Source organism: Gobio gobio (genome assembly GCF_949357685.1).
Source record: "Gobio gobio genome assembly, chromosome: 17".
Taxonomy (NCBI): domain Eukaryota; kingdom Metazoa; phylum Chordata; class Actinopteri; order Cypriniformes; family Gobionidae; genus Gobio; species Gobio gobio.
In genome coordinates, this window is record NC_137110.1 from 20,967,427 (window position 1) to 20,993,743 (window position 26,317).

The 26,317-nt window shown below is 36.2% G+C and overlaps 1 protein-coding gene across 1 annotated transcript in view; it reads left to right on the plus strand.

The window, feature by feature from the left end:
* The first annotated feature begins 8,627 nt into the window (after nt 1–8,627).
* Nucleotides 8,628–26,317, plus strand: part of ror1 (receptor tyrosine kinase-like orphan receptor 1) — a 136,637-nt gene continuing 118,947 nt past the window's right edge. Inside the window, exon 1 of the mRNA XM_079840918.1 lies at nt 8,628–8,883. Coding sequence (XP_079697044.1) covers nt 8,802–8,883 — 82 coding nt within the window. The 5' untranslated portion in view covers nt 8,628–8,801. The remainder of the gene's footprint in view (nt 8,884–26,317) is intronic.

Genomic DNA, 26,317 nt, shown 5'->3' on the forward strand with positions numbered 1-26,317 from the left:
ACATTTCTTGTTATTATCAGAACTTAAGATGAAAATAGCATTTCTTTTTATTAACAAAAATCATCAGTAACATTCTAAATGCCTGTATTGCACTTTAATGCATTTTTTTTCTGAATAGATGTATTTTCTGAAAGAAAGAAAAAAATCTTAGTGACCCCCAAATTTTGTATTATCAGTGAATTTTTTAAATACAAAAAACATTATTTATTTATTTGTAGCACATAACCTCATGTAACAGCTAGTCTGGAGTAGCATATTTCCGTTGCTTGTTTTTCAATACGGGGGTCAGAAAAAGCGAAACAGCAACTGGGAAACTGCAGAGAAAGAATCTGATTGTTTTCCAAAGTTCACACAGTTCCCCATGCACAGTTTACTCAATGAAAATAAACCTACATCGAGTTCTCATTCCAGTTACTTACTGGACGATGCATAACAGATTAACCCAAGGAAACTGAAATATTCCAAAATATTAGTTCACACATTATCTCAGTGTGGCGTGTCGGCCTTTTCTGCATTCTTTTCCCCTCTGTCATCCAGTGGGTGCTGCTATGCTATGATATCAATTACCATGTAAATCTAATAACACAGAAGACAGAGCGAGAGATGACCTCTTGACCTAACAACAACAGTGTATTGCTCCATATTGTTTATTTTATTGGGCCTTATGGAATATGCTGAGATGCAATCATTGTCAGCAGGTCATGTGGGCAAAGATCAGCACGATCGAGTCTAAGTAATCATTCCTAAAGCCAGGCAAAATAAATACAGCAACAGGGTCATGCTGGCACTCTCTTCGCCTCTTTCATTTTCCTTTTTGAACCCTCACACCCCACCTCTTCCCGAAACATACACGCACATGAATATGTTTGAATAACATATATGTCACTTGCTGTCTAATTCTTGCTGACCCCACTTCCATATGATCAAACATGACCCCTTGCACAAAATACAACTGCTATCAGAAGCTGAAAGACTGGAAAACCTTAATGAGAGACCACCCACCCAAAGAATTTAAATAATCCTCTCTATGTGCTGTCATACTAAATGAGTTTTATGACTATCACCTTGCCTTGCTGCTCTTTGCGTGCTAGTAGCACAAATCTAGTTGACGTCACTGGATGTTGGTATGCACATTGATTCTGTCTCATGCTTGGACTCTGACCCAGGATCAGTTTCAACGGGCTTATTTTGATCTAAATGATCTAATAGATGTCATTTACAGACCTTCATGAGAATGAGGTCACCATCGCGGCACATCTTGAACTCCACTAAAAAATGTCTCACCAGACAAACATCATCTGTTACCAGAAATGAAGTCACCAATGCCCTTATTTGGGTTAAACAAATGCATGGCAATACAGAATTGAATTGAAAGGAGATTAATTTTATAGGTGGATTAATGTCCACAATAAAGAAAAAGACAATGAAAAATTGTGTTAAAACAAGTGTCATTTAATATAGTTTGAAAAATGATATACATTTTCAAGAAAAGTTTACATTTGATGACATTAACCATCAAGCCTTGCACTGCATTTTCCTTGAAATCATGTGTACACATGCTTAAAGGGATAGTTCACCCAAAAATGAAAATTAGCCCATGATTTACTCACCCTCAAGTCATCCTAGGTGTATATGACATTCTTCTTTCTGACAAATACAATCTGAGTTATATTAAAAAAGTCCTGGCTAATCCAAGCATTATAATAGCAGTAATACTTGCTCGGTTTTTGAAGTCCATAAAAAAATGCATCTGTCCGTTGAATAATGTGCTCCACACAGCTCTGGGGTGTTAATAAAGGCCTTCTGAAGCGAATCGATGCGTTTATGTAAGAAAAATATCCATATTTAAAACTTTATAAAGTAAAGTTTCGGCCGACCGCCGTCAGTAACTGAGTAGTTTTGCGTAGCCGGCAGAAGGTCTGGACTCTATCGCAGCTTTCATTGGCTAAGTCCTGCCTAGAGGCCGTCTAACTGACATGTAACTCAACCAATCACAGTTTGTTTCGTTCCGCGTCGTGTTTAGGGGCGTGAAAATGTAAAGCCGATGTCCCTGCAATAACAGACCGGCGTGCATCAATGAATTATTAATTCCAGAATGTTGTGCAAGTTTACTGCAACAATGGAGCTGCGATTTCCACATCTTCTGAAAAACCAGTGTTTAGTTGATAGTAAGCGCTCATTGTCACAGTTGTAAACACAACGGACGGTTAAAGAACACAACACACATGTCTTGCAGACATCCTGTAGAATTCAACCAATCAGATGACGACTTCAAAACTCCTTAAGTGTTCCCAGGTAAGTGTGCCATATTTATCAGACGTTCAGTCAACGGTACGTGGGTGTGACGTCTGAGGCTGAGACTAGTCACTAAGCGACAGTAGTCACAACCGAAACAGCAGCCACCTTTTACAGTTCCTCCTGAACCAAAATAACGAGCTTATACTGCGTTCACGCCATAACTAATGTATTTTGGAAGAGATGGAAACCCGTGACGTTTGTGCTTTTCAATGGCAACACTTTCAATGCCGAAATGAATCTGCAGCAGTCCGGTGGTACAGGTCAGTGCTCTTTAAGTTGTTTATGTTCATTATTATTGTAATGGCATTCGCTGATACATGAGGTTTAACGTCGTCTCTTGTCTCGTGACACTTTGTAAACTCTGCTGTGCGCACTCATGGCTGATGAAAAAATACTGCCAAAGAAAGATGGCATCTGAAAGTTGCGGTTGCAGGTCAGTCTGTGTGTAAATGTAAGTTTTTGACCAATGTTTTCAACTTCTGATGTAATTTCTAGCAAGAAATTACTACTGCAGTAATTAATTTGTTTAGTTCTGTACATCATTAAACTGTTATGCTGCCTCAGAAGACTGTCTGAAATCAGGTTTGTGAAACGTTGCCTGCAGACTCATTGCCTATAAGGCCGCGAGGCAAAAAGTCAGCTGCCTAAAAGCCCAAAGTGTACACGCACAATTTGAACACACAACCTTGTAAAGTATACTTCTTTTGACTCATATGCGTACACAGGCATTCGACACATGAGCAGTTTTGAGCAGTCTCTCATCGCGAGTTACAACCCATGCAAATACTGCAAAAAAAATGAAATGAAAAATGACTGTTCTGTGTGCGTACAGAATGTGCGTACTCATCTAATGATGAAATTAGCGTCACGCAATGTACACTGACCCTCGCATACATGTGAAAATGTAGGTATACTTTGGCCTTTTAGGATGCAGCCCATGTGGTTTGAAGAAGGTGTGTCTTTGAAGAGCGCTCTGAAGGGATCCCACCCTCATGATTTCAAAGCTAGCTTTCTATTTGCTATTCGCTCCTACCCTACCTTTAAGAAAACATCTTCATCAGTTTGACAACACTTGCTGCAAATACTCAACTCAACCAAATACAGAAATGATCTGCAAATACTCACAACTCAACCATATACAGAAATGATCTGCAAATACTCACAACTCAACCATATACAGAAATTATCTGCAAATACTCACAACTCAACCAAATACAGAAATGATCTGCAAATACTCACAACTCAACCATATACAGAAATGATCTGCAAATACTCACAACTCAACCATATACAGAAATGATCTGCAAATACTCACAACTCAACCATATACAGAAATGATCTGCAAATACTCACAACTCAACCAAATGCAGAAATGATCTGCAAAAACTCACAACTCAACCAAATACAGAAATGCTCTGCAAATACTCAACTCAACCAAATACATAAACGCACTGCAAATACTCACAACTCAACAAAATACAGAAATTATCTGCAAATACTCACAACTCAACCAAATACAGAAACACACTGCGAATACTCACAACTCAACCAAAGACAGAAAATGCTCGGCAAATACTCACAACTCAACCAAATACAGAAATGCTCTGCAAATACTCACAACTCAACCAAATACAGAAACACACTGCAAATACTCACAACTCAACCAAATACAGAAATGCTCTGCAAATACTCACAGCATAACCAAATACAGAAACGCACTGCAAATACTCACAACTCAACCAAATACAGAAATAATCTGCAAATACTCACAGCGCAACCAAATACAGAAACACGCTGCAAATACTCACAACTCAACAAAATACAGAAATGAGCTGCAAATACTCACACCACAACCAAATACAGAAATTATCTGCAAATACTCACAACTCAACCAAATACAGAAATGCTCTGCAAATACTCACAACTCAACCAAATACAGAAACGCACTGCAAATACTCACAACCCAACAAAATACAGAAATTATCTGCAAATACTCACAGTGCAACCAAATACGGAAACGCACTGCAAATACTCACAACTCAACCAAATACAGAAATGCTCTGCAAATACTCACAGCGCAACCAAATACAGAAACGCACTGCAAATACTCACAACTCAACCAAATACAGAAATAATCTGCAAATACAGAAACACGCTGCAAATACTCACAACTCAACAAAATACAGAAATGAGCTGCAAATACTCACACCACAACCAAATACAGAAATTATCTGCAAATACTCACAACTCAACCAAATACAGAAATGCTCTGCAAATACTCACAACTCAACCAAATACAGAAACGCACTGCAAATACTCACAACCCAACAAAATACAGAAATTATCTGCAAATACTCAGTGCAACCAAATACAGAAACGCACTGCAAATACTCACAACTCAACCAAATACAGAAATGCTCTGCAAATACTCACAGCGCAACCAAATACAGAAACACAAAGCAAATACTTACAACACAACCAAATACAGAAATTATCTGCAAATACTCACAGCGCAACCAAATACAGAAACGCACTGCAAATACTCACAACTCGACCAAATACAGAAATTATCTGCAAATAGTCACAACGCAACCAAATACAGACACACACTGCAAATACTTGCAATGCAACCAAATCCAGAAATTATCTGCAAATTCTCACAGCGCAACCAAATACAGACACACATTGCAAATACTCACAACTCAACAAAATACAGAAATGATTTGTAAATACTCGCAACTCAACCATATACAGAAATTATCTGCAAATACTCACAACTCAACCAAATACAGAAATTATCTGCAAATACTCACAACACAACCAAATAAAGACATGCACTGCAAATACTCACAAAGCAACCAAATACAGAAATGCTCTGCATAAAGCACAGACCACAACAGAATGTTTCAAGGGGACCCAACAAGTGACGGACCTGGCTGGGACATGCTTATTGATCAATGCCTACTCATCAGTGGTGTTGCCGATGACTACCAAGATGTTTTCTTAATTTGCTGTTGTTTTTTCTCTTTGCACATGTTTTCTTCAGTTGCAGCTTGTTGAGCTCTCGGCCACTGTATTAAAAAGGTAGAAAAAATGATTAATTCATAAATACCATGATGTTTTGGGGAGTCTCTCAACTTGCCTTGTCATTAAAAAGGTAAAATTATCTATTATTTTAAGAGACTTATGAACACTGATAGTTAAGAGGGCCTTGGGGTAGCTCGATAGGAAGCTCAGTAGTAGCTTCTCATTTGTAATTCAAGTGGTTTTATTCCCATTAGCTACAAACCCTAATAACTTCATAGATTATTCCATTTAAGGTTCAGAACAGAAGGTCCATTCTGAAGAGATCCGCTGTGTGTGTGGAGAACGGCCAAGGGGATGGACTTTCAAAGTGGGCCGCATAACCCTCAATCCCCCTGCTCATTACAATTAGATGAGTTTCGCTGTGCATGGTTGCAATTTTAATAATCTTATTTTACTTTGGGAAAATAAAACAGATAGACATCGGAAAGAAAAACAGCCCCATGTCAAAAATATTTCAGCTGCTTTGCTGCTCAGCAGATAATGGTTTCCAAATGTTTAATATTAGATGCAATCACACTGAAGAAAAGGTACCGCTTTCCTTTTCTTTGAAAACTGAGCTCAGGGCTGAGACGCTTGACTGTAGACGACAACAAAAAAACTAAATTGCCATTTTGCTTTATGAATCTTCACAGCTTTTCTATGCAATCACATGCTCATTGTAATGTGTTTGATTCTTAACATTAGTTTCCATTCCTTCATAATTAATTCCACCAAAAACCTCTCATGAAAGCAGCTTGACTCCCCTCCCTCCTCCATCCCCACCAATCAGCATCTCCTCCCAGCATGTGAGCTCATGTTAGAGTCTGCAGGAGTGCGTCTTTGACTGGGCTTTGATCGCAGCCTGCCGTTTGTGTGTGTCAGAGAGCTGACGTCACCGGAGGAAATGAGGGATGAACTCGGGGTCTGGAGAGTCAACCCAGCCCATCACTTCAAAAGGGGAATGTCTTTCTCTTCTTGTCATCCACTGATATAACACAAATGAACAGAAACGGGTCAGGATGCAAGACCCTTGGCTTGTAAAATTGCTACCATTCTCTGTCTCCACAGACCTGAAACAGCAGCACGTTGAGTCTGGATATTACAGAGACAGAACTTTCAATCAACTGACAGTTACAGACCTTAAAAAGTATAAGGATAGGCCTACTGGAAACTGACAAGAGCAAACTACACAAAAATAAAGGTTCTTTACTGGCATCAATGTTCCATGAAAAATCGTTAATATCCATGTACAAAAGGTTCTTTAGAGAGGAAAAATGTTTTTCGTATTAAGAAAATATGGTTTTTTTTTTTATAACTAACAGAAAAGTTCTTTGAAGAACCAAAAATGGTTGGACTATGGCACTACTGTGAAACCCTCCCTTTGGAGCCTTTATTTTTAACATTGTACCATGTATATGATCTGACTGTTAAAATGACCTTAGTTAATATGACATTTGAGTCAGTCATATACTTCATATACAGTCACATGCATTCTCTTTATTTTACATTTCACTATACGAAATATAGGCTGTTTAAAATATGTTACTGTTTATTATTATTACAAAATGAAGAAGAATGCATATATTCTCAGAACAATACACTGGTGTGTGGTTTGAAATAATAAGTAAACACTTTTATTAACTTTGTCCCGTTCAGATTTTCACCAAATAGAAATTCATCTTTGTCACTGCCATAAAAATACATCCATCTTACACAAACACAGATATGAACAATGTAAAATAGATACCTTAGTAAAAAATTTGGTTTAAAATCCCAATGGAAAAACTGATCTTTTATGTTCCTTTTAGCTAAGGTTATACGCAGTCTGTGCCCCGGAGGGAGGGAATCAAAGCAGGAATGGAGGGGATGAGTCTGGTCTGAATATACTGCAATTGCTCTTTTTCCATAAAATGTAAAAAAAAAAATCCTGCAATGCTTTCTGTTTATGGCCTGTGAATCTTGGCTTCCTTAATTACTTGTTAATTAGTTTTTCTGTTTCATTTTTAAATTGCCATACCACAAAACCATATTATATGTTAAAAGGCTTTCAGGCATTGATCAATAAACCATGGTTAGGGTCCTCCTATCAATAAATCAATTCCTTAATTTCCTGAGTAGACCTAGATAATATTAATATTATAACTAATAATATTAGACCTAGATAAAATTTATATTAAATTATAAAAAAAAATGGATTATTATTACAATAATTAAAAAGTACATATAAAATATGAATATGTTCATTAATATTTATTTGTTTTAGTAATTATTTAATTACTAGTTTACGTCTTTTTATTTATAGAACATTATAAAATAGTATACTTCATTATATAATAAAATGTATACAAGACCTTAAGTACAGTTCCTTTGTTGGTCTTTGTAATTTGGTCATTTGTAATGTATGTATACTGTGATTCTTTAGCATTTAGCCTACTTATTTTTGATAATTATTATTAGGGATTGTTGTCTGTTGCACAAATGAGGAAATGCAACACAATTCTTAAACATTTTGTCACAACTTAATTGAATTGTGTGCAATCCACTTAAAATTGTGAAATGGAACTGAATTTGTTTGTGATGGACTGCAAACACATGTTTGAAATAGCATTAGGTTGAAATTAGTTCCCATCATGCTTTTTAAGGCAATAGAATGAGTAAATGCTAATTATTAGAAGTAAAATATAATTATTTTATATGCGTTTTAACCAGCTAGATGAAAAAGGTAGTTGTAAGTGTCCACTGTCATGAAAAATTGTGAATCAGAGGAGTTGCAGGCCTATTAAACCAAGTTAAGTTTTGGGGGGTTACCATTGAGAGAGACGAAGAATGGATAAAATGGAGACTAATGTTTAGGCTGAATATGCATTACATTGGTTGCAAAAATGTCAATAGTTGTCTTAAATTAGTTTTTTGTTGACGGTGTTCTTCACAAATAAAAATAAAAAGGTTACACTTACCATGCTAACGTGCTGTTGCTAGCTTAGTAGGCTAAGTTAGTTAACTGAATGAGATTTGAGTTAATAGACGCACCAATTTTTAATCATTTTCGTATGCTTCCCAGTTCCCACTGCACAATACAGTTCGTATAGGTAAATGTTAGGAAACCCCATTTCCATTTCCACAATTTACACCTAACTTTTCCCCCCCTAACAGTCCTATACTTAAACAGCAGGTGGCGCCAAACACACTATTGGGCAGCACATGTCCTCAGACTGACTGGAAAGTGGAAACTTCTTGAAAGGACTGAAGAAATTTCAAACTCCAAACAGGAGCGAGAGAAGGAGAGAGCAGAGCAGAGGACCATCCGCCTACAACATTACACCTCTGCGGACATCCGAGGCTCAGTGAAGTCCAGAAGAGCTCTGCATTCTCCAGCTATAACACTGACCTGTGAGAAGAACTTGCGGTGGATGTAAGAGCGCTGAGAGGCAGAAGAAATGAGCAGAGGAACAGTGAAAGAGCCGCACGGATGCCAGCGCAACTTCACACTGATCATCGTGTTGCTCGTAGTCATCTGCGGTAGGCGATCAAACTCATGCATTTTACACCACCGTGTTCATAATCGAGTTACAATTATTTTAGTTAGTTTAGTTCACAGCAAATAATACTGAGCAGTCGAAAATATTTCTGTTCTTATTAGAAATCATTTCAGGAAACAGTGTCTCAAATTACAGTACGATGCCATGTTAAAGATATTGAAAAGTTATTTTTTAAGTTAGCAAGTAAATTGCTTACAAGGAGCCTACATTTTTATTTGCACTTGCATAGGCTGTTATGTAAAATGTCATTTATAAGTCAAAAATATCTTGTAGGCCAACTAGTTAGAGGTGTCATTTCTGTCTTCGGGGTGTTTTTGTTTACATATTGACTTATGTTGCCAAAGGGCTATCTAAACAGTTTTTCTGCCATTGGAATGACAATAGAGCTCTTCAAGTGCACTGATTGAGAGAGTGACAGTCTTAAGCTCTCAGCTGGAGTCTCTTTGTACGGCCTGAGCTGCTTCATTTGCCTTAGAATAGCACTTAGACATAAGATAGCATCCAATTATACTGAGTAAAGGACTTAAAAAGGTACATTAACTTCTATGAACTTTTCATTATTTTCTAGTTTTCAGTATTTTCTAGTCTCATGAATACCAAAGAGCAACTTGGATGTAGTCGTGCACTTTTGCGTAGTGTCTATGTTACATATATTGGATGTTACTATTATTGATTACTACAATAGTTAAAACATGTAAGTAGTCTACAAGCAGCTACACAAAAATGTATAGAAATGTCAGCGTACCCATAAATACTGCAACATGGATACTGTAAAATAAAGTGTGACCTGATTTTGTTTAAGGTCATATTGTTTTTAATATTGAGTGTACGGATAGACCTTTCACCTCTTTTTTATTGACTATTATTAAATGGATAATACAGAGATCATATTTTATAAATATACTACCCAGGATTAATCCATGGAAGAAGAAAAAATCAGCTGCTTTCAACTTAAACATGAATTACTGTTCAACTATGGTCATTTCTATTGAATTGTTGTTAGGTTAAGTTATACTATAGTGAATACTACGAAACATTTTTACTGACAAAACAACAACCTGCTAGCTAATCAAGTAATCTATCTTGGTTACTCTGACTTTAATGATGTAAAGTGTCTTTTTTCCTTGACATGCAAAGCTTTCTGCATTGAGTTGTCAGTGGGGAATCTTAACAGTTGCTCCTCATTTATAACTTTAAAGCAGTGAGTGTTGTGGCTTGGACATATTTTTTTTTTCCAGATTCCTGCCTCGTTGTGTGCCATGATGTCTGTACTTTACTCCATTTTATGGTTTGGCATGAATTTAGCTTGACCTTTTAGCTGATGGATGCGTTTTTTGTCAATATGTGGCTTACTTCACCTTGTCTATAAAGATGCAATAGTGTTTTCCCATCTGTTCTAGATAGTATCCATGGATATTTTGTCACAAAATTTAAACCTTTTCAGATGCAGTTTTATAGAGACTATGCTACATATATCTAGCTATGTCATATTTTTTTAGAGCGGTGGGCAAAATAGAAACAGACGGCTTCCGTGATCCAGTCTTTGGTTTTAATAATAGTTGGTAGATTATAAATCACTGGGGTGGAACTCTGTGCATTATACTGCCAGACTGAATGTTGACACAAAAGCCATTTTACCTTCAAGAAAAGCCTATGAGGGAGGATTTGACTTGTCGTAGTGAAACTCATTGGTTTAATCTGGTCTTCAAGTGTACAGTACGGTTACTCAAGCATCAAGGCTCCCGTCTTTAAAAAACCCTTCATAGATGTTGAAGGAATGCCCGTTCAACCACATGTTCTAACTTTGTAAAACTGACGCAACCCTCGTGAACCATCCGTTTTTTGTTGGAAGGACTTTATAAATCTCTGTGTTGCTTGTGTATATTATATCACAGGTTGTAAACTTCTCTCTGCTCTTTCTGCGGGGTTATGAATCATTAAATCTGAGGTGTCAAACACAAGAAGTTACCGTGCATTTCATCTTTTATTACTAAATGCTGAATGTTGGCTGGATTAAAAAACTTGGCTTCTTGTTTAATAAACAGAATGTGGGGAGAATGATATGGCCTACCAGCCATTTTAACACTTTGATGAATTGCTCTCTATTACCCTATCCTTTGTGTAAGTCTTCTGTCAGAGCGGGATGTTTAGGTCTCGCGTGTGAGCTCGGACAATGATCTGTGTATTTTCACTTGTCTTTAGTGATGGTGTGATACAAGCTCTTAGTCCGTGTCGCTATGTTTAGGTTTGTGGTAGAGCAGCTGGCAGAGTTTATAGCTGTTCAATTTCATTATCCTGCTTCAGTGACATCAGAGTAATGTAGAATATCATTATAAACTTCTTATTGGATCTCCTAAAGAGCAGGCCAAAAAAAAAAGCTTAATTGGACAGAGAATGCCAAAATATTTAGGCATGTTTGAATATTTTAAATGAATTCAAAATTAATATTTGGCCTATGAACTGAATGCTGCAATGGATAAATGTTACGTTAACATTTAGCAGTGTCTAAAACCCATACAATTTAATTTCCTTAGATTGCATTTTAACACTCCCAGTGAGGGCATACACACACACACACACACACACACACACACACACACACACTTGCACATTAACTTAAACGTAGTTAGCCTGACACTTCTCCCACTTGGGCCACTAATGTGTGCTAAATGACAAGAAGTGTTTTTGCAACCTGCTTTGTGAAACATTGTTGGAATGCTTTTTTTTTATTAATATATATATATATATATATATATATATATATATATATATATATATATATGTATATATGTATATATGTATATGTGTATATATGTATATATGTATATGTGTATATATATATATATATATATATATATATATATGTGTGTATATATATATATATATATATATGTGTATATATATATATATATATGTGTGTGTGTGTGTGTGTGTTAAATAAATAAAAATATCCTACATGCCTTGATTTTAACTTCAAAAATATATTTTATTCATGTATTCACATTTTTTCATGTCTTCTTATCTTGATCAAACATATGAAATGGCATAAGAGTAATGTATAATATCGTTATAGGCTAGATGGCAGGTCGCTATACTTAACTGTATGGCAATGGAAACATTTTCAATTAAAATTGTAAAAATAATGACTTTATTTATCATTTTCATGGTCATGGCATGTTTTAAACGTCTAAATATTATTTTATCTTTCATCATCTAAAGTGGATGCCAACATCTGGCAACAATATCATATTTATTTATGTCAGTACTTAGTAATCTTGATCTTAATAATATAGCTTGTGGCAGCATATTTCATTATGGATACATTTAGATAAGTCTTGCCCACCTTTCTCTTGGTCTTTCTGGTCCATTGCCTGAAAAATGCTAATGCTAATATAAATCACAGGCCAAAAGGTCTGCAATGAATATAATAGGAAATGAGCTGCCACGATTATCTGAGAGATCAGACGTCTGCCAACACTTATCAAATAATTACTTTCCCTTGCCTGCCCAATGTTATGTGCCAGGATATGCTACATTTCACTTTTTAGAGGGCATGATGAAACATGGCTTTTTAATTTTAGCTGTAAATGTGTCGGAAAGTAAAGCTCTAAAGCCTGTTTACGTTGTATTAAGGACTCAACTAACCCTCAATGCATAAAGACTGGCAAATTTCTTGCCTCCCACAGTTGGGCCTTTGTACCTGCCACACTCCCAGTGAGCTCATAAATACCTAACCTTTACTGCCTGTTCAGTCGGAGATTGATATTTGCTTTAAAAATGAAAATATATGTGCAAAGTATCAGTCATCTGGGAGATTTCTCTCTTTTCCTTCACACAGTGCTGGTCTTGACAGCGTCAGGTTTCTATCTCTGAGGAGAGCTTTGTACATTCATAATTCGGTCTCGCTGTCACTCTTGGAACATTTTTTTTTTCTGCCTAAATGATGTGGCCTAGTAGTCAAAATCTGGCTCTGAAATTGCAGTAGTACACTGAGTGATGGAAGTGGGTGTTAGTAAGCTTGGCTTATTATGAAAAACATCTTTTAGGTGTTAAATGCTGCTTTACTCAGGCACCTACGTACTCAGTTAATTTGTAAAGGATTTTTTGGCATTGGCTATGGGGTTTCGGTCTAATCAAGCTTTTGTTGGATTTATGCATGTTTTTTAGCTGCTGGTCCTTGGCTGCTCTGTACCTAGCAATTCTTTGGCTTGAACGCTGAGATCTGAATAGCAGTTCTGAGGTTTCACATAGCGTGATGGACAGCTCAGCCCTGGCAAGAGTTCTGATGTTTACCCATGCTGTTTGAAATGGAACGAAAAAGGCGTAAAGGAATTAAAATTTGACACTTTGGGCCTTCAAAATGTTCTGCTTTTGCCTCACCCTCACATCACAATACGGAACATTTCTCAAACATTTATATTTTTATTTGATTTTGATTAAAGGGTACATAACACACAGTAATCTTGAGGACCTATAGAGTAGTATTGCATCCTTCATATCTCGCTGTACCGATTCTTTCCCGAAAACAGCCAAACTCGTGGAGACGTGCAGTGGGCGGAGCTAAAGAGTCATGAACACACACACACACACACACACCTATGACACACACACACAATACATCATGGCTTTATCCCTGAATAACTTTCGATTCACTATACATTCATGTCATTATATGCACTTATTTTTAATTTAGAATGCCAACAAAATAGACATTTGATGCAGTTTCACTCACCGCCTGCGGTTTCGACTCATGACCGGGAACAAACAAACACACTTGCAGAACTCCGTTGCTGCTCCGGAAAAACAAACTGCATCCACTTTTTCCTTAACGCTGGGTTCTTTGGGAAGCTGAACAAGGTTATCTTTCCCTCACATTTCTTTAGTGACATTGTTGATTTTGTGGTCTAAAAACAAAATGACAGCGCTGCCGACAGCTTCAGTAACCCGAGCAAAGCTCGTTGATGGGCGTGCTTTTTCTCTCGCTCTGGTTGATGTGCGCACGCAATCATTCAGGAGAAGTGCCCATACAAGGAATTCCGCCCTTTATGACCTCATACAGGGACTTACTCGAAAAAAAAACTTTTTTTATTTGGCACAGAAATACTCCGTCATGCGTCAAATTTTTTAAAATTTGGCCATGTTTAGCATTAGAATCCAACTCTTTAAAGGTGTAATTAAGTCAGAATGCATGAAATAGCATTAGACCCCCCTTTAAACGTTTTCAATTTTAATACATTTTATTTTCCCTATTATGTGTTAATGCAGTTGATCTTTGGATGTTAAAATCAGCCATTTATGTCTTCAGAGAGAAATGCAAATATATTGACATCAGCTGCATGGCAAGCGGGTCTCTTCAGAGCATCCAGATACAGATCATGATAATCTGTAGAACTGTATTTAATCTGTATCCAGAAAATATTTGACACTAGTATTTTATATGACCTGCACAGACTGTAGTTTACTGACTTTGCTGAAATGATTGAATGCTCCTTGCACTGTTAGTGGCCCAAGTGGGAGAAGTGTCAGGCTAACTACGTTTAAGTTAATGTGCAAGTGTGTGTGTGTGTGTGTGTGTGTGTGTGTGTGTGTATGCCCTCACTGGGAGTGTTAAAATGCAATCTAAGGAAATTAAATTGTATGGGTTTTAGACACTGCTAAATGTTAACGTAACATTTATCCATTGCAGCATTCAGTTCATAGGCCAAATATTAATTTTGAATTCATTTAAAATATTCAAACATGCCTAAATATTTTGGCATTCTCTGTCCAATTAAGCTTTTTTTTTGGCCTGCTCTTTAGGAGATCCAATAAGCTCTTTAAGTATGTTTTGATTTCTTTTGATCCTTTGTTATTTTGTAATTATTGTAAGTAGCTAGAAACATTGATCCTGTAAGAAATGCTCAAGACTGTGATGATTAGCCCTGTTGAAGTGATTCAGGTTTAACAAGCTGACTTCAGCCGCAGTAATGCTCCAAATGCAAAATAAAAAGAATTGGAAAGATCCTCGTTCTCTTGTTTTGTAAGTCCCACTCTTTTCATAAACCTCTATTTATTAGATTGTGTTTAAATAATATTATCTGCTGTCAGCAACTTTTTAAATGTTGTGTGGTAGCTTGTTTGATGCTGTTTGAAAAATGAGGATACCCGTAGTAAGGCCTCTCGCCTTTTACAGACCTTTACATGCTGCAGTCAAACAAAGAAATTTTAAACAACTGTTTGTTTATTTAGGCTGCTTTTTGTATGCTTGTGACTGCCAGTGGGTCACAATTAAACACAAGTCACTGTTTGCTCTGTTGCTTCAGGATAAAAGCCAAAGGACCATTACATGTTGGTAGGCTTTGTTAGAGACCAGCAGAGAAAATCTGAGGTGTTGAAATAAAGGATTGTGGTTCCATGATGTACACCATTAATTTTCTAAAGGCAGAATATGAAAGGTTATGAAATGGCTGGAGTTTTAAATTACATTTTAATTGTTTTTAATTAAAGGAGCAGTGTGTAGATTTTAGCGGTATCTAGCCGTGAGGTCGTGAGTTGCAATCACCCACTGCTCACCCCTCCCTTTCGAAGCGCATAGAGAAGCTACGGTGGTCGACCCAGGACAAAAATGTTGTCGTCGGAGAAAGCAGAGAGTGACTAGCGCTCTGTTGAGAAGTTTGTCCGTTTAGGGATACTGTAGAAACATGATGTAGAAACTGCAGTTGGTGAATCATGTAGTTATTTGGAATAAGTATGTACTTAAATGTTATTTATTGTGATTTTATATATATATATATATATATATATATATATATATATATATATATATATATATATATATATATATATTTATATATATATATATATATAAAATGGTGAATCATGTAGTTATTTGGAATAAGTATGTACTTAAATGTTATTTATTGTGATTTTATATATATATATATATATATATATATATATATATATATATATATATATATATATATATATATATATATATATATATATATATATATATATATATATATATATATATATAAAATGGTGAATCATGTAGTTATTTGGAATAAGTATGTACTTAAATGTTATTTATTGTGATTTTATATATATATATATATATATATATATATATATATATATATATATATATATATATATATATATATATATATATATATATATATATATATATATATATATAACAATAAATAACATTTAAGTACATACTTATTCCAAATAACTACATGATTCACCAACTGCAGTTTCTACATCATGTTTCTACAGTATCCCTAAACGGACAAACTTCTCAACAGAGCGCTAGTCACTATCTGCTTTCTCCGACGACAACATTTTTGTCCTGGGTCGACCACCGTAGCTTCTCTATGCGCTTCGAAAGGGAGGGGACCTATGGACATCATACTATCGCTGTAGCTGAATAAACAGAAGATTGAAACGCTTTGATTAAACATGACTAATAAACACACGACTACGGCAATATACGGTTTATCTGAGTTCTTCAAGCCATGTTTGGAAAGTTGTTTGACGCATGTTGCTTTTTCAAATGCACGTTATATAAGTGACTCAAACTCGCATTGCTTTCAGTTTAAGCAGCATTACTACTGATCACATAACCGTGTTTTGATGACAAGCTGCGCATAAAAAATTATAGCAGCCTTAGCGATGTATATATTTTATGAAATGTATACAGTTGAGGAAAGTTACTTTTAAAAGTAAATACCACGAAATCAACAATGTCACTAAAGTGTGAGGGAAAGGGAACCTTGTTCAGCTTCCCCAAAGAGCATTACTTCCTAAAAAAGTAACTAATTGTGTTACTTTTTATGGAAAGTAATGTTAGGTTACTTTTGCATTATTTTTCTCACTATTGTTTAAAAAAAGTTATTTTTAGCAGGAGAATAAAGTTCAACACTCTTAAGTTTTAACACTCAATGTTTTTATGTATTTGTACCTAAAGTAATTGTTGCTTCTATTGGATCATCATTGATTAATTAATTTAAATGTGTTATTTAACATATTTAATTATTGCAGGTTTGTGAATATTCTGAGTTTGCATATCACTGTTTTTATTAATTTGTCAATTTTCAACTTCCGTTACTTATTTGAAAAAAGTGGCTTAGAAATGTTGTACATTTATAAAGTAATGCGATAATTTACGATTTACGTAAAAAAAGAAATCTCATTATGTAACTGAAATGGTAATGCTTTACTTTACCCCAACATTGTACAAAAACCTCACTCTAGTTGCATTTATGTTTACATGAATGCAAATTGTTGCATATAAATCAAATGAAAACATAATTTTTTTTTAATTTTCCTTAAGAGAGACTGTTAGCCCTATTATTGGCTTTGTGAATTCCTTCATTCACTCTGCATCTTTTTTTCCTTTGGTTCAGTTGTTGTCTCTTTCTTTCTCACTCATTCGTTTAGCTCTCTTACTCTGTGGCAAAGCAGAAATTACTTACTCGACCACACCGACCATGGAATTCTGAAATAAAAATCTCTATTTCCCTAATGCTTTGTGATTGGAAGCCAAACAGGCCACAGAAGCCTATGAGACCTCTGCCCAGCTATGTGCACTAAAAGGAAACACTATGAAGCCTTTGCTGTCTTAGCTGCTCTCGAAGACTGACCCCATAGATCTGCGAATCACCTTCAGACAGTCTACTGATACAAAGGCTGAAGTAAAAAAAAAAGGCGAAGGGATTGTTCATCACCTCTGACTATTATTGTTCCTTATGTCATTTCCTCAACAATGACAAGCACTGACCATAGTCGCCCACAAACTACAGTGTACTGTAGCCTACATGTATTTTTCATGTTTATGAAATACAGCACCGCTCATGTGGCTCCACTGTGTGTTTGCCTGTGGGAGAGAGGAATCTCATCAAGGCTCACTTAGATGGAAATTTTATTCAGTAGGAATGTCTTCTCCGGTCCCAGTGGAATCTCTCGGAGGCGGATCAAAATCTTAAATAGCGGTGAGGGGAAAATTGAGTTTACCTGTTTGAACTAGCTCTTTCAGATTTCCACGTTAAAAGTTATTTAATTTCCTTTTGGAAGTTTTTCAACCACAGCACTGCTTTATAGCCTTTCTCTATATTTGGGGCATAGACCAAAATAATGTTCAGCTGTTGAGAGCCCTGATGTCATGTTTCTCTGTTACATATGTGACGTCATCATTCAGGCTAGGTGCTATATGCAACTTTATGCAAATGAAAACAGTGTGGGATATATTATATTATATTAGACTATATTATATTAGATTGATTATATTATATTATATTATTATTATTAGTAGTAGTAGTCATTTATTTGTTATTAATTTTATTAGGTTCCAGCATCCACGCAACCCTTCATAGGACCAGCGGTTTATAACGGTGCAAGCGGTGAATTTTTTAATATTAATTATTTTATTGTATTTTATTTTTTATGGATGATGACTATATCTCGAGTGTAGGGTGGCTGATGACCAAAGAAAGTATAATAGAACAATTTTGGCAAAAACAAATAAAAATAAAAATGTATTTTACATTTTATATTGACATATTATATTTACAATTTGTTTACACATTAAATGTCACTTACTAATGTTAGAAACAAAATTGCATCGTCCATTACTAAAATGTTCAATGTCACTGTTTATCTCAAAATGGTCATAATATAGTCTGATTAATTGGCCTGACTCATGTATCAGCCTCTAACCACTGCAAACTCTTACTTCAACAAGAGAAGGCAAAGCGGTAGGGTCAAAGACATGCAGAGAGAGGAAGCAGGAGTAAATGTGAGGACTTAATACCCTCATTGCTTTAGATATACGGCCCACTTCACAACAAAAGAGATTTACTGGACTAGGAAACTGGCAGATGAGTTATTCAACCAAACAGAGGAATGAGGTCAAGTGAAGGGGGCAGCGGTGAGTAAAGCAGAAGCTAAAGAGTAAGCTTTCATTATTCCACTCATATTCCGTACAAGTCAGTTCATGTTATCTGATTTAATCAAACAGGTTTACTAAACATTTTCTGTGCTTCTCCTTCCATATCCTTTTATTTGTATGATACTTTATGGACACAAAAATGAAATGTAATGAAAAGTTAGCACATAAAGTATAGTCAAAATCTACCTGTCTATGCAGATAAAACAAAGCCTAAGCTAGAGGGGACCGTGCCTTTGCTGTGGCAGCTCCTAAACTTTGGAATGATCTGCCACTGCCTATTAGACAGGCCTCTTCGCTGTCTATTTTTAAACTGCGTCTAAAAACCCACTTTTACTCCTTGGCCTTTGACACCTGACGTTGACATTTTGTTTTATTTTATTGTTTCTATGGTATCGCGGTTTGTCTTAAATCTGTTTTAGTTGTATTTTATGTATTGTGAGTTATGGATTTTTTGCTGGACAGCACTTTGGTCCACTTCGTTTGTTTTAAAGTGCTTTATAAATAACGTTTGATTGATTGATTGATTGATTGATTCTGACGTGTCAGTTAATTTCACCAAGACACAACAGTTAGACAAACACTCATGCAAACATTCTCAGCTATTTTGCACAAAAATACCATATGAAATTGACCTGAAGCTATTTATTGAAATTGCTGATAGCTACGAACATCTATTTACATGCATGCTGCTCTGTTGTGTGATTAGATGTGTAAAACTTCAGCAGGATCTGTGGCCTGGCATGAAATTTGGCTCCACTGTACGGGTTGAACGGGCCTATTAACGACATTTTGAGTTATTATTTCTGACATGCACCGCTGGACTGCCGATTTCAAATGGGGTTTTATAGCTCGTCCAACCACTAAAGTTGGTAATACAAGTCTATTGTTATTATTTGACTTCCAATTGCCAGTGGGAAAAAAGTATGAGAAATAAAAGTGTTTTTTTTCTGCCTGGTAATTGTAGATCTTTTGATTTTCCAGTTTCTTCAACTGCAGTTATGTATTGTAGTGAAACGGGCTTCATTTGAGATTTTGTAACTTTTTTTATGTCTTTAAGAAGACACACATTCATAGACCACATTTGTGGCACTCATTGTTTTGTCTGTAGTAAGGGTGTGATGATATAATTCATGGTCAGGTTCATGAGAACGAGACAATATTTTAACGCATTTTAATATCTCGTCACATCCCTATTCTGTAGTCACTAGCATGTAGGCTGTTCAATTTTTTTCTTTTGTATTCCAAAGAAATGGCTAAACCATTCCTTTAATACCATGGAACAACCATCCCCTCATTTTTTTATGGTAATGGATTGTGATGGTTTGCTGCTAACCTTGTGTTCAGGTCACAGACTGAATTGTGTTGCAATGAATCATTTTGCTCTCAAAGCTTTTGGATTGCTACTATATTTTGGTTAAAGATACATATGTAATAGTAAGAGCATAAGAAGCAAGGAAGTTAGAAATCTTTTTTCTCTTCCTCCTATTGAGTGAAAATATCTAGACAGCAGCTCCCTCAGGTTTGTGGAGAAATGAAAACTCTATGCTCCAGTAGTGTATATTACGAAGCAGGTCACTGAATCTTTCACCAAGATTATGACATTAATCCATCCTCAGAAGGCAATAAAATACCCTTTCAATTTTTACTGCTGTCAACACTTTGTGTCTGAGTCTATTATTTTATTTCCCTAAAAAAACTCTAACCACGAATATGTTCGTAGTTTCTCTTTCTCTCCATTTTCTCTCCTCAAAGTGGAAGTTGCACGCACAACTCACACTGTTTCTCATCTTGAAGGTGGTCTTGGACGGACCCCAAGATCGCCTGGATGGTTCGTAATATGAAAGCAATTAGCAGCGGTTTCATGGTGTGCTGAGATACGTGCAATAACAAAGCGACTGTGAGTCACTGGTGTCCAAGTTGGTGCTTGACTACAAGTTTTACCGTCTTCTAGGTGTGGGTAAACACCTGGATCTACCACTGGGTATGGATTGCATTTGATGTTTGCATTCTTTTATTCAGCAAGGATGCATTAAATTGATCAAAAGTGGCAGTAAAGTATAAATGTATTATATAAAAGATTTATATTTCAAATAAATGCATTCATCAAAGAATTCTGAAAAATTGTATCACAGTTTCCACACAAAACTGTTTTCAACTTAAATCTAATCAGAAATGTTTATTGAGCAGCAAATCAGCATATAAGAATGATTTGTGGTGGATCATGTGACACTGAAAACTAGATAATAAAAAAAAAGATATATATAGTGCTGTAAATCGATTAAAACAATAACTAGATTAATCAATCACACATTTTTCTGTGATTAATTGCAATTAAAAACATTTACGTTTTTAATGTTTTTTTAAAATGTAATAATTTCACAGTTAATCTCCAAATTAATGTAAAAACAACATAAAGACAGTATATTTTAAATACTATTGGCTTCGTTTTTGGATGAATGAAGGCCGGTATCATTGATACTAATACTGCTTGATGTCTCAATGAAAATTGTTTTTCCCCCCAATTTTGAACATTAATTATAGCCATTTAACATTACAGTGTAATTGAAAGCTATCATTTTTATTAAAAATATAACAACTTTTAATTTAAGTGAACTTAAAACAAACTATCCTCACGTAAACCCTTAATAAATGTCAAATTTACCTGTGACCTTCCTACCTGTCTAACAGGAAATATACAGAAATTGAATAAAGTTATCAAACAGTCTTCACTGCATAAATGATAAATATAGTTTATTAAAGCTACAAAGTTATTTAGTCAAGAGCAGTGAGTATTCTGTTACCTTTGTTCTTTGATTAACATTAATGACAGACAGCCTTAGTGGCTACTGTCTCTTTAAGACCTGCCGCTGCTGCACATGACGCAGATTTCACACGCGTCTCATTTTCTCACAACTTTTTATGTTCATTTAAGACTTTATTTAACAAATTTAAAACTGCTTTTATGAGGATAAACAAAACTGACATTTTGGCATAATTGTGAGTGCTATTGTCTGTTCAAGCCTGAAAGAGAACTCAATTCTGGTGTGACTGGTGCGCCTATGCAACCCCATACGCAATAAACTGCGATGCACTGTGTATTCTGACACCTTTCTATCAGAACCACACATTAACTTCTTGAGCAATTTGAGCTACAGTAGCTCGTATGTTTGATTGGACCACACGGGCCAGCCTTCGCTCCCCATGTGCATCAATGAGCCTTGGCCGCCCATGACCCTGTTGCCGGTTCACCACTGTTCCTTCCTTGGACCACTTTTGATAGATACTGACCCCTGCAGACTGGGAACACCCCACAAGAGCTGCAGTTTTGGAGATGCTCTGACCCAGTTGTCTAGAGCCATCACAATTTGGCCCTTGTCAAACTCGCTCAAATCCTTACGTTTGCCCATTTTTCCTGCTTCTAACACATCAACTTTGAGGACAAAATGTTAACTTGCTGTCTAATATATCCCACCCACTAAAAGGTGCCGTAGTGAAGAGATAATCAGTGTTATTCACTTCACCTGTCATAATGTTATGCCTGATCGGTGTGTATATACAGTGTATATATAATATGTATGTATGTATGTATGTATGTATGTATGTGTATGTATGTGTGTGTGTGTGTGTGTGTGTATCATCCTGAATAGCTACTTACCATTTTTTTTTATAAATAGACATGAAAAATTTAAGTTTATATTATTTTATGTTAGAAAAAACTATGAGAAACATGAAACCAGCACAGTGTACTTGACTGATTGCCAAAGATAATATACAGTAGAGTACTCATTAAACAAAAATATTTGACCACAGATTACTGTGATCGACCAATTACAATAAAGTATTCTAGAAATGTACCTTCCTTTTCCACAGAAAAAAAAAATTCAAAGCATTCTCTTCTGGTCTTCGAGCAGGGAAAAAAATTGGAAAATATTCTCAGCTGTAATGTCACAAGGGCTTTACACCGGCCACTGCTGCCCCACAAGTCCTTCCTAATTGATTGTCCATTTTCCTTTCCAGAGACCAGGCCAAAGGGGTTCTGTAAGCAAGTAAAAGTGTGTGGCTCTCTGCCAGAGCTTGTCCACTCAGCTTTAACATCTGCATTTGGAAGTGTGTCCACGGGTTTGAACACTGTTTTCCGCATCACTCAGCCCTCAGTCTCTGAGTGATACGAACATTAAGCATGATGCCGACAGTGCTTGGCATTTCTCAGCGTGTGTGATGTTGTTTTTCAGTTTAGATTTACACCTATATTGAAGCATTTTCCAAAACTAACAGGACGTAATAACACCGAAACAGAAACTAAGATAACAAGGCTGCAATTTCTGGCAAGCACAGGTTGAGATGAGATATTTCTCAGAAGGTAAAGCCATTTTCACCTCTTTTTGAAGAAGCTAAGCCAAAAATAATCTATGTGAAGCATATTTCACAGCTCTTTTGAGCCTTGAAGAAAGCATAGAAAACTTGGAGAAAGCATAGAAAAAGTTGTGTTAGTTTGAAACTATCCGCTATCAGTTTGACCGAACTTGCTGCACATGTCTAGAGAAGAAAAATGGAGTTGAAGGGGGAAATGTATCATCTGAAGGTCTTTTTAAAGCATTTGTTAAGCTTAAAGCTTTGATGTTATAAGCAAAGCATAACTAATAGAGCATGACAAATGTGTTCTTATCAGCATACTGATAACTTCATCTCTATCTTTTAATCTCTGTGCATATTTTTTTAAAGGGAAGAAATACGATGAAATACAGATGTAGACATCAATTGTAAACTTGGAATGGAAACCAAAAGAACTGTTTAATGTGCTGTGGTCCTGTAATAGCAATAATCTTGATTAATCTGTGTTTGTTACATAAGTGGTTGTAAATTAGTGACTACAGTACAATATTATACAAAATGGTGCTCAAAAATGTTGTGATCTTATTGGCTGATCGGAGTGCTTCTGTTTCTTTCTGGCTATGTTTCTTTTTTTATTTTTGGTATGTGTCTCTCGGGCTCGGACAGCTTTTCCACATACTTCTTCCACTTTTACTTCTTTGTCTACCCCTGGACAGGAAATATGCACCTTATTTGAGAAATGTTAGGCTGTTCTTCTACCAAAGCGATTACAGAGATTTTAAGGTCTTTTTGCTTTGCCCTCAGTCTGTGGTTGGCAGGATTTTACTTTTTCACACCAGCAGCACCATTTTACTCCAAATAATGAAATGACCAGATGTTAGTACCAGTCTGTTTGACTCCTGGTAGGTAGTTCAATAGGTTGAGAACTACTTACCCTCTACTGCTGTAAAATCAATTTTCAATCATATAGAGGCCATTTACAGAGAACAAGTTTTTATGGTTAAAGACGCAGGGCAGTCTCAAGTAGGGTTACAAAGTTTCCAGAAAGTTTCCAGAATTTTTGGAAACTTTCCAGGATTTTTTGGAAATTTTCATTAACATTTGTAAAGCTTCTGGAAATTTACCAGAACATTTTAGCCCCTTTGCAACCCTAGTCTCAAGGTCTAGAGGTGTGTTTTTTTTTTTTTTTAAGTTTAGCTTCTAATTTGTGCGTCACATTTTTAAACGGTCAAACACACCCTTTTTAACTCATGTTTACATAGAAAAGCAATGAAAAAGCAGCGCAATTGAATAGAAAAATGGCCCTTTACTCACTCTTATGTTGTGCAGTCCGGTATTATTTTCTTTCTTCCGTGAAACGCAAAAGAAGAAGTTTAGCAGAATAACTGAGGTGCTTTTTTCTATGCAAGGAAAGTAGATGGCAGTTTATACAGCTCATATGCTGTTCAGAGTTTTGCATGATAAATAGTTATTTTTTACATTTTCGAAGTATAAATCACTTTCATTACATTTTCATTGGGTTTCATGGACAATATGAGGTTGGAACACAGTGATGACAATGACAATTTATTAAAATTTTTTGGGTAAAATCTCAAAAATGAAATGGATATTTTTGTGGGATTAAAACAATTGTGAATAATAATAGGTTGTAGCAACTGTAACCAGAATTGGTTAATTTATAATACAAAATATTTGGGATTTAAGCAATCACTTGACAAACATGTAAGCCATACGGCTACCAATTGGCCTATTTTTAGACTATCAGAAGCTGCGTGGCCATGCTTCATTAGAAAAGGTCTGACTGCTTGTTTCCTCTCAGTCAGAGGTTTGCTTCACACCTCACTGTACAAGTATTTGAAAGGAAGCCACATGCTTTTAGTACCAGATCGACATATTAAACGGCACGCTGTACTAACTGCAGCGTTATGAATCCCCTGGCTTCAGCCGTGGGATTCAATTATTCCACCTCTGCCATGTTTTCAAGGAAAGCAAACAGAGAGATTTGCAGAACATTGAAGGCAGCTGCAACTCTCCAGTGAAAAAGGGCACAAAAGACCTGAGGGGGTGCTTCTGAAGGAAATGGAGGGAAAAACAGGGTGACTGGGAACAAAACTACAGGAGGAGAGGGAGGGGGTGAAGATGTTTTATTAATGGTCATACATTAGAAAGGTAATAGAAATTATAAATTGCAGCAGTCCGTTGAAATGGAACCCTCCGCTTCAGGCTTGTACATTGCGAAATCCGCTGGGTGCACTGCCTCGAAAGAGTACACTACTTAGGAATTAGTGTTTCCTGTGTAGACAGGACGTTATAAAAAGGAGAAAGGACAAGACATGAACTCTGATTATTTATTAAAAGCAAGAAAACAATAAAAAAAAGGAGGGATGATGAGGCTGTCCTGTCCACCCTTGAACAGCCAGTGGTAAAGATTTGAAAAGAGGCACCCTGTTTTTCCTTTCACTAACATGAGAATAACTCTGAACTTTGCTGTGCTGCTTGATTGGCATGACGTGAATCTGTAGACCGTTCAAGGAAAGGTTTTTATGAGGGGGTGCTCTTCAAAGGATTCGTTCCCCCCATGTTGGTGGGACTTGAAGCCGAAGGCCCCCAGAGACAGCAGGGTGTCTGAAAACTCAAGGGAAAAAAGGGAAATACGATAGGCTTTTTCTGACACCTGTCTATCTCTTTGCGTACCTTAACTGTCATAAACGACTGATTTACGGTTTTCAGTCTAAGTTCTCTGTGGGTTGGCTTCGCTTTCTACATTGTGGAAACACCATCTGTGTTTCCGCTTTAGCCGGGTAGACCCTGAAGTGTCGTTTTTTAGCAGATGAGGGATTTTTTCCCCCCCACTTTGCTTTCTCGTTTTCCCATCCGTGAAATTAAGAGAAATCACTCACAAACACAGCGTCAGACGAGAGATGGATATGCCTGCTTGCAAGCTCAAGCTAAAACGGAGTATGAAGCAAAGTTTGTCAAGAAAAAATATGAATGTTGGCTTGACAAAAGCTCTTACTTTGATTTTAGATTCAAACTCCGTTGGAGTGTGGCCAATTCGATTCAATTCCACACTTATGATTTGAAAGGGAGCTAATTCTTCAAACCTGGTTCTCAACGGTATTTTCCAAAGTCACATTTAGTCTAGACA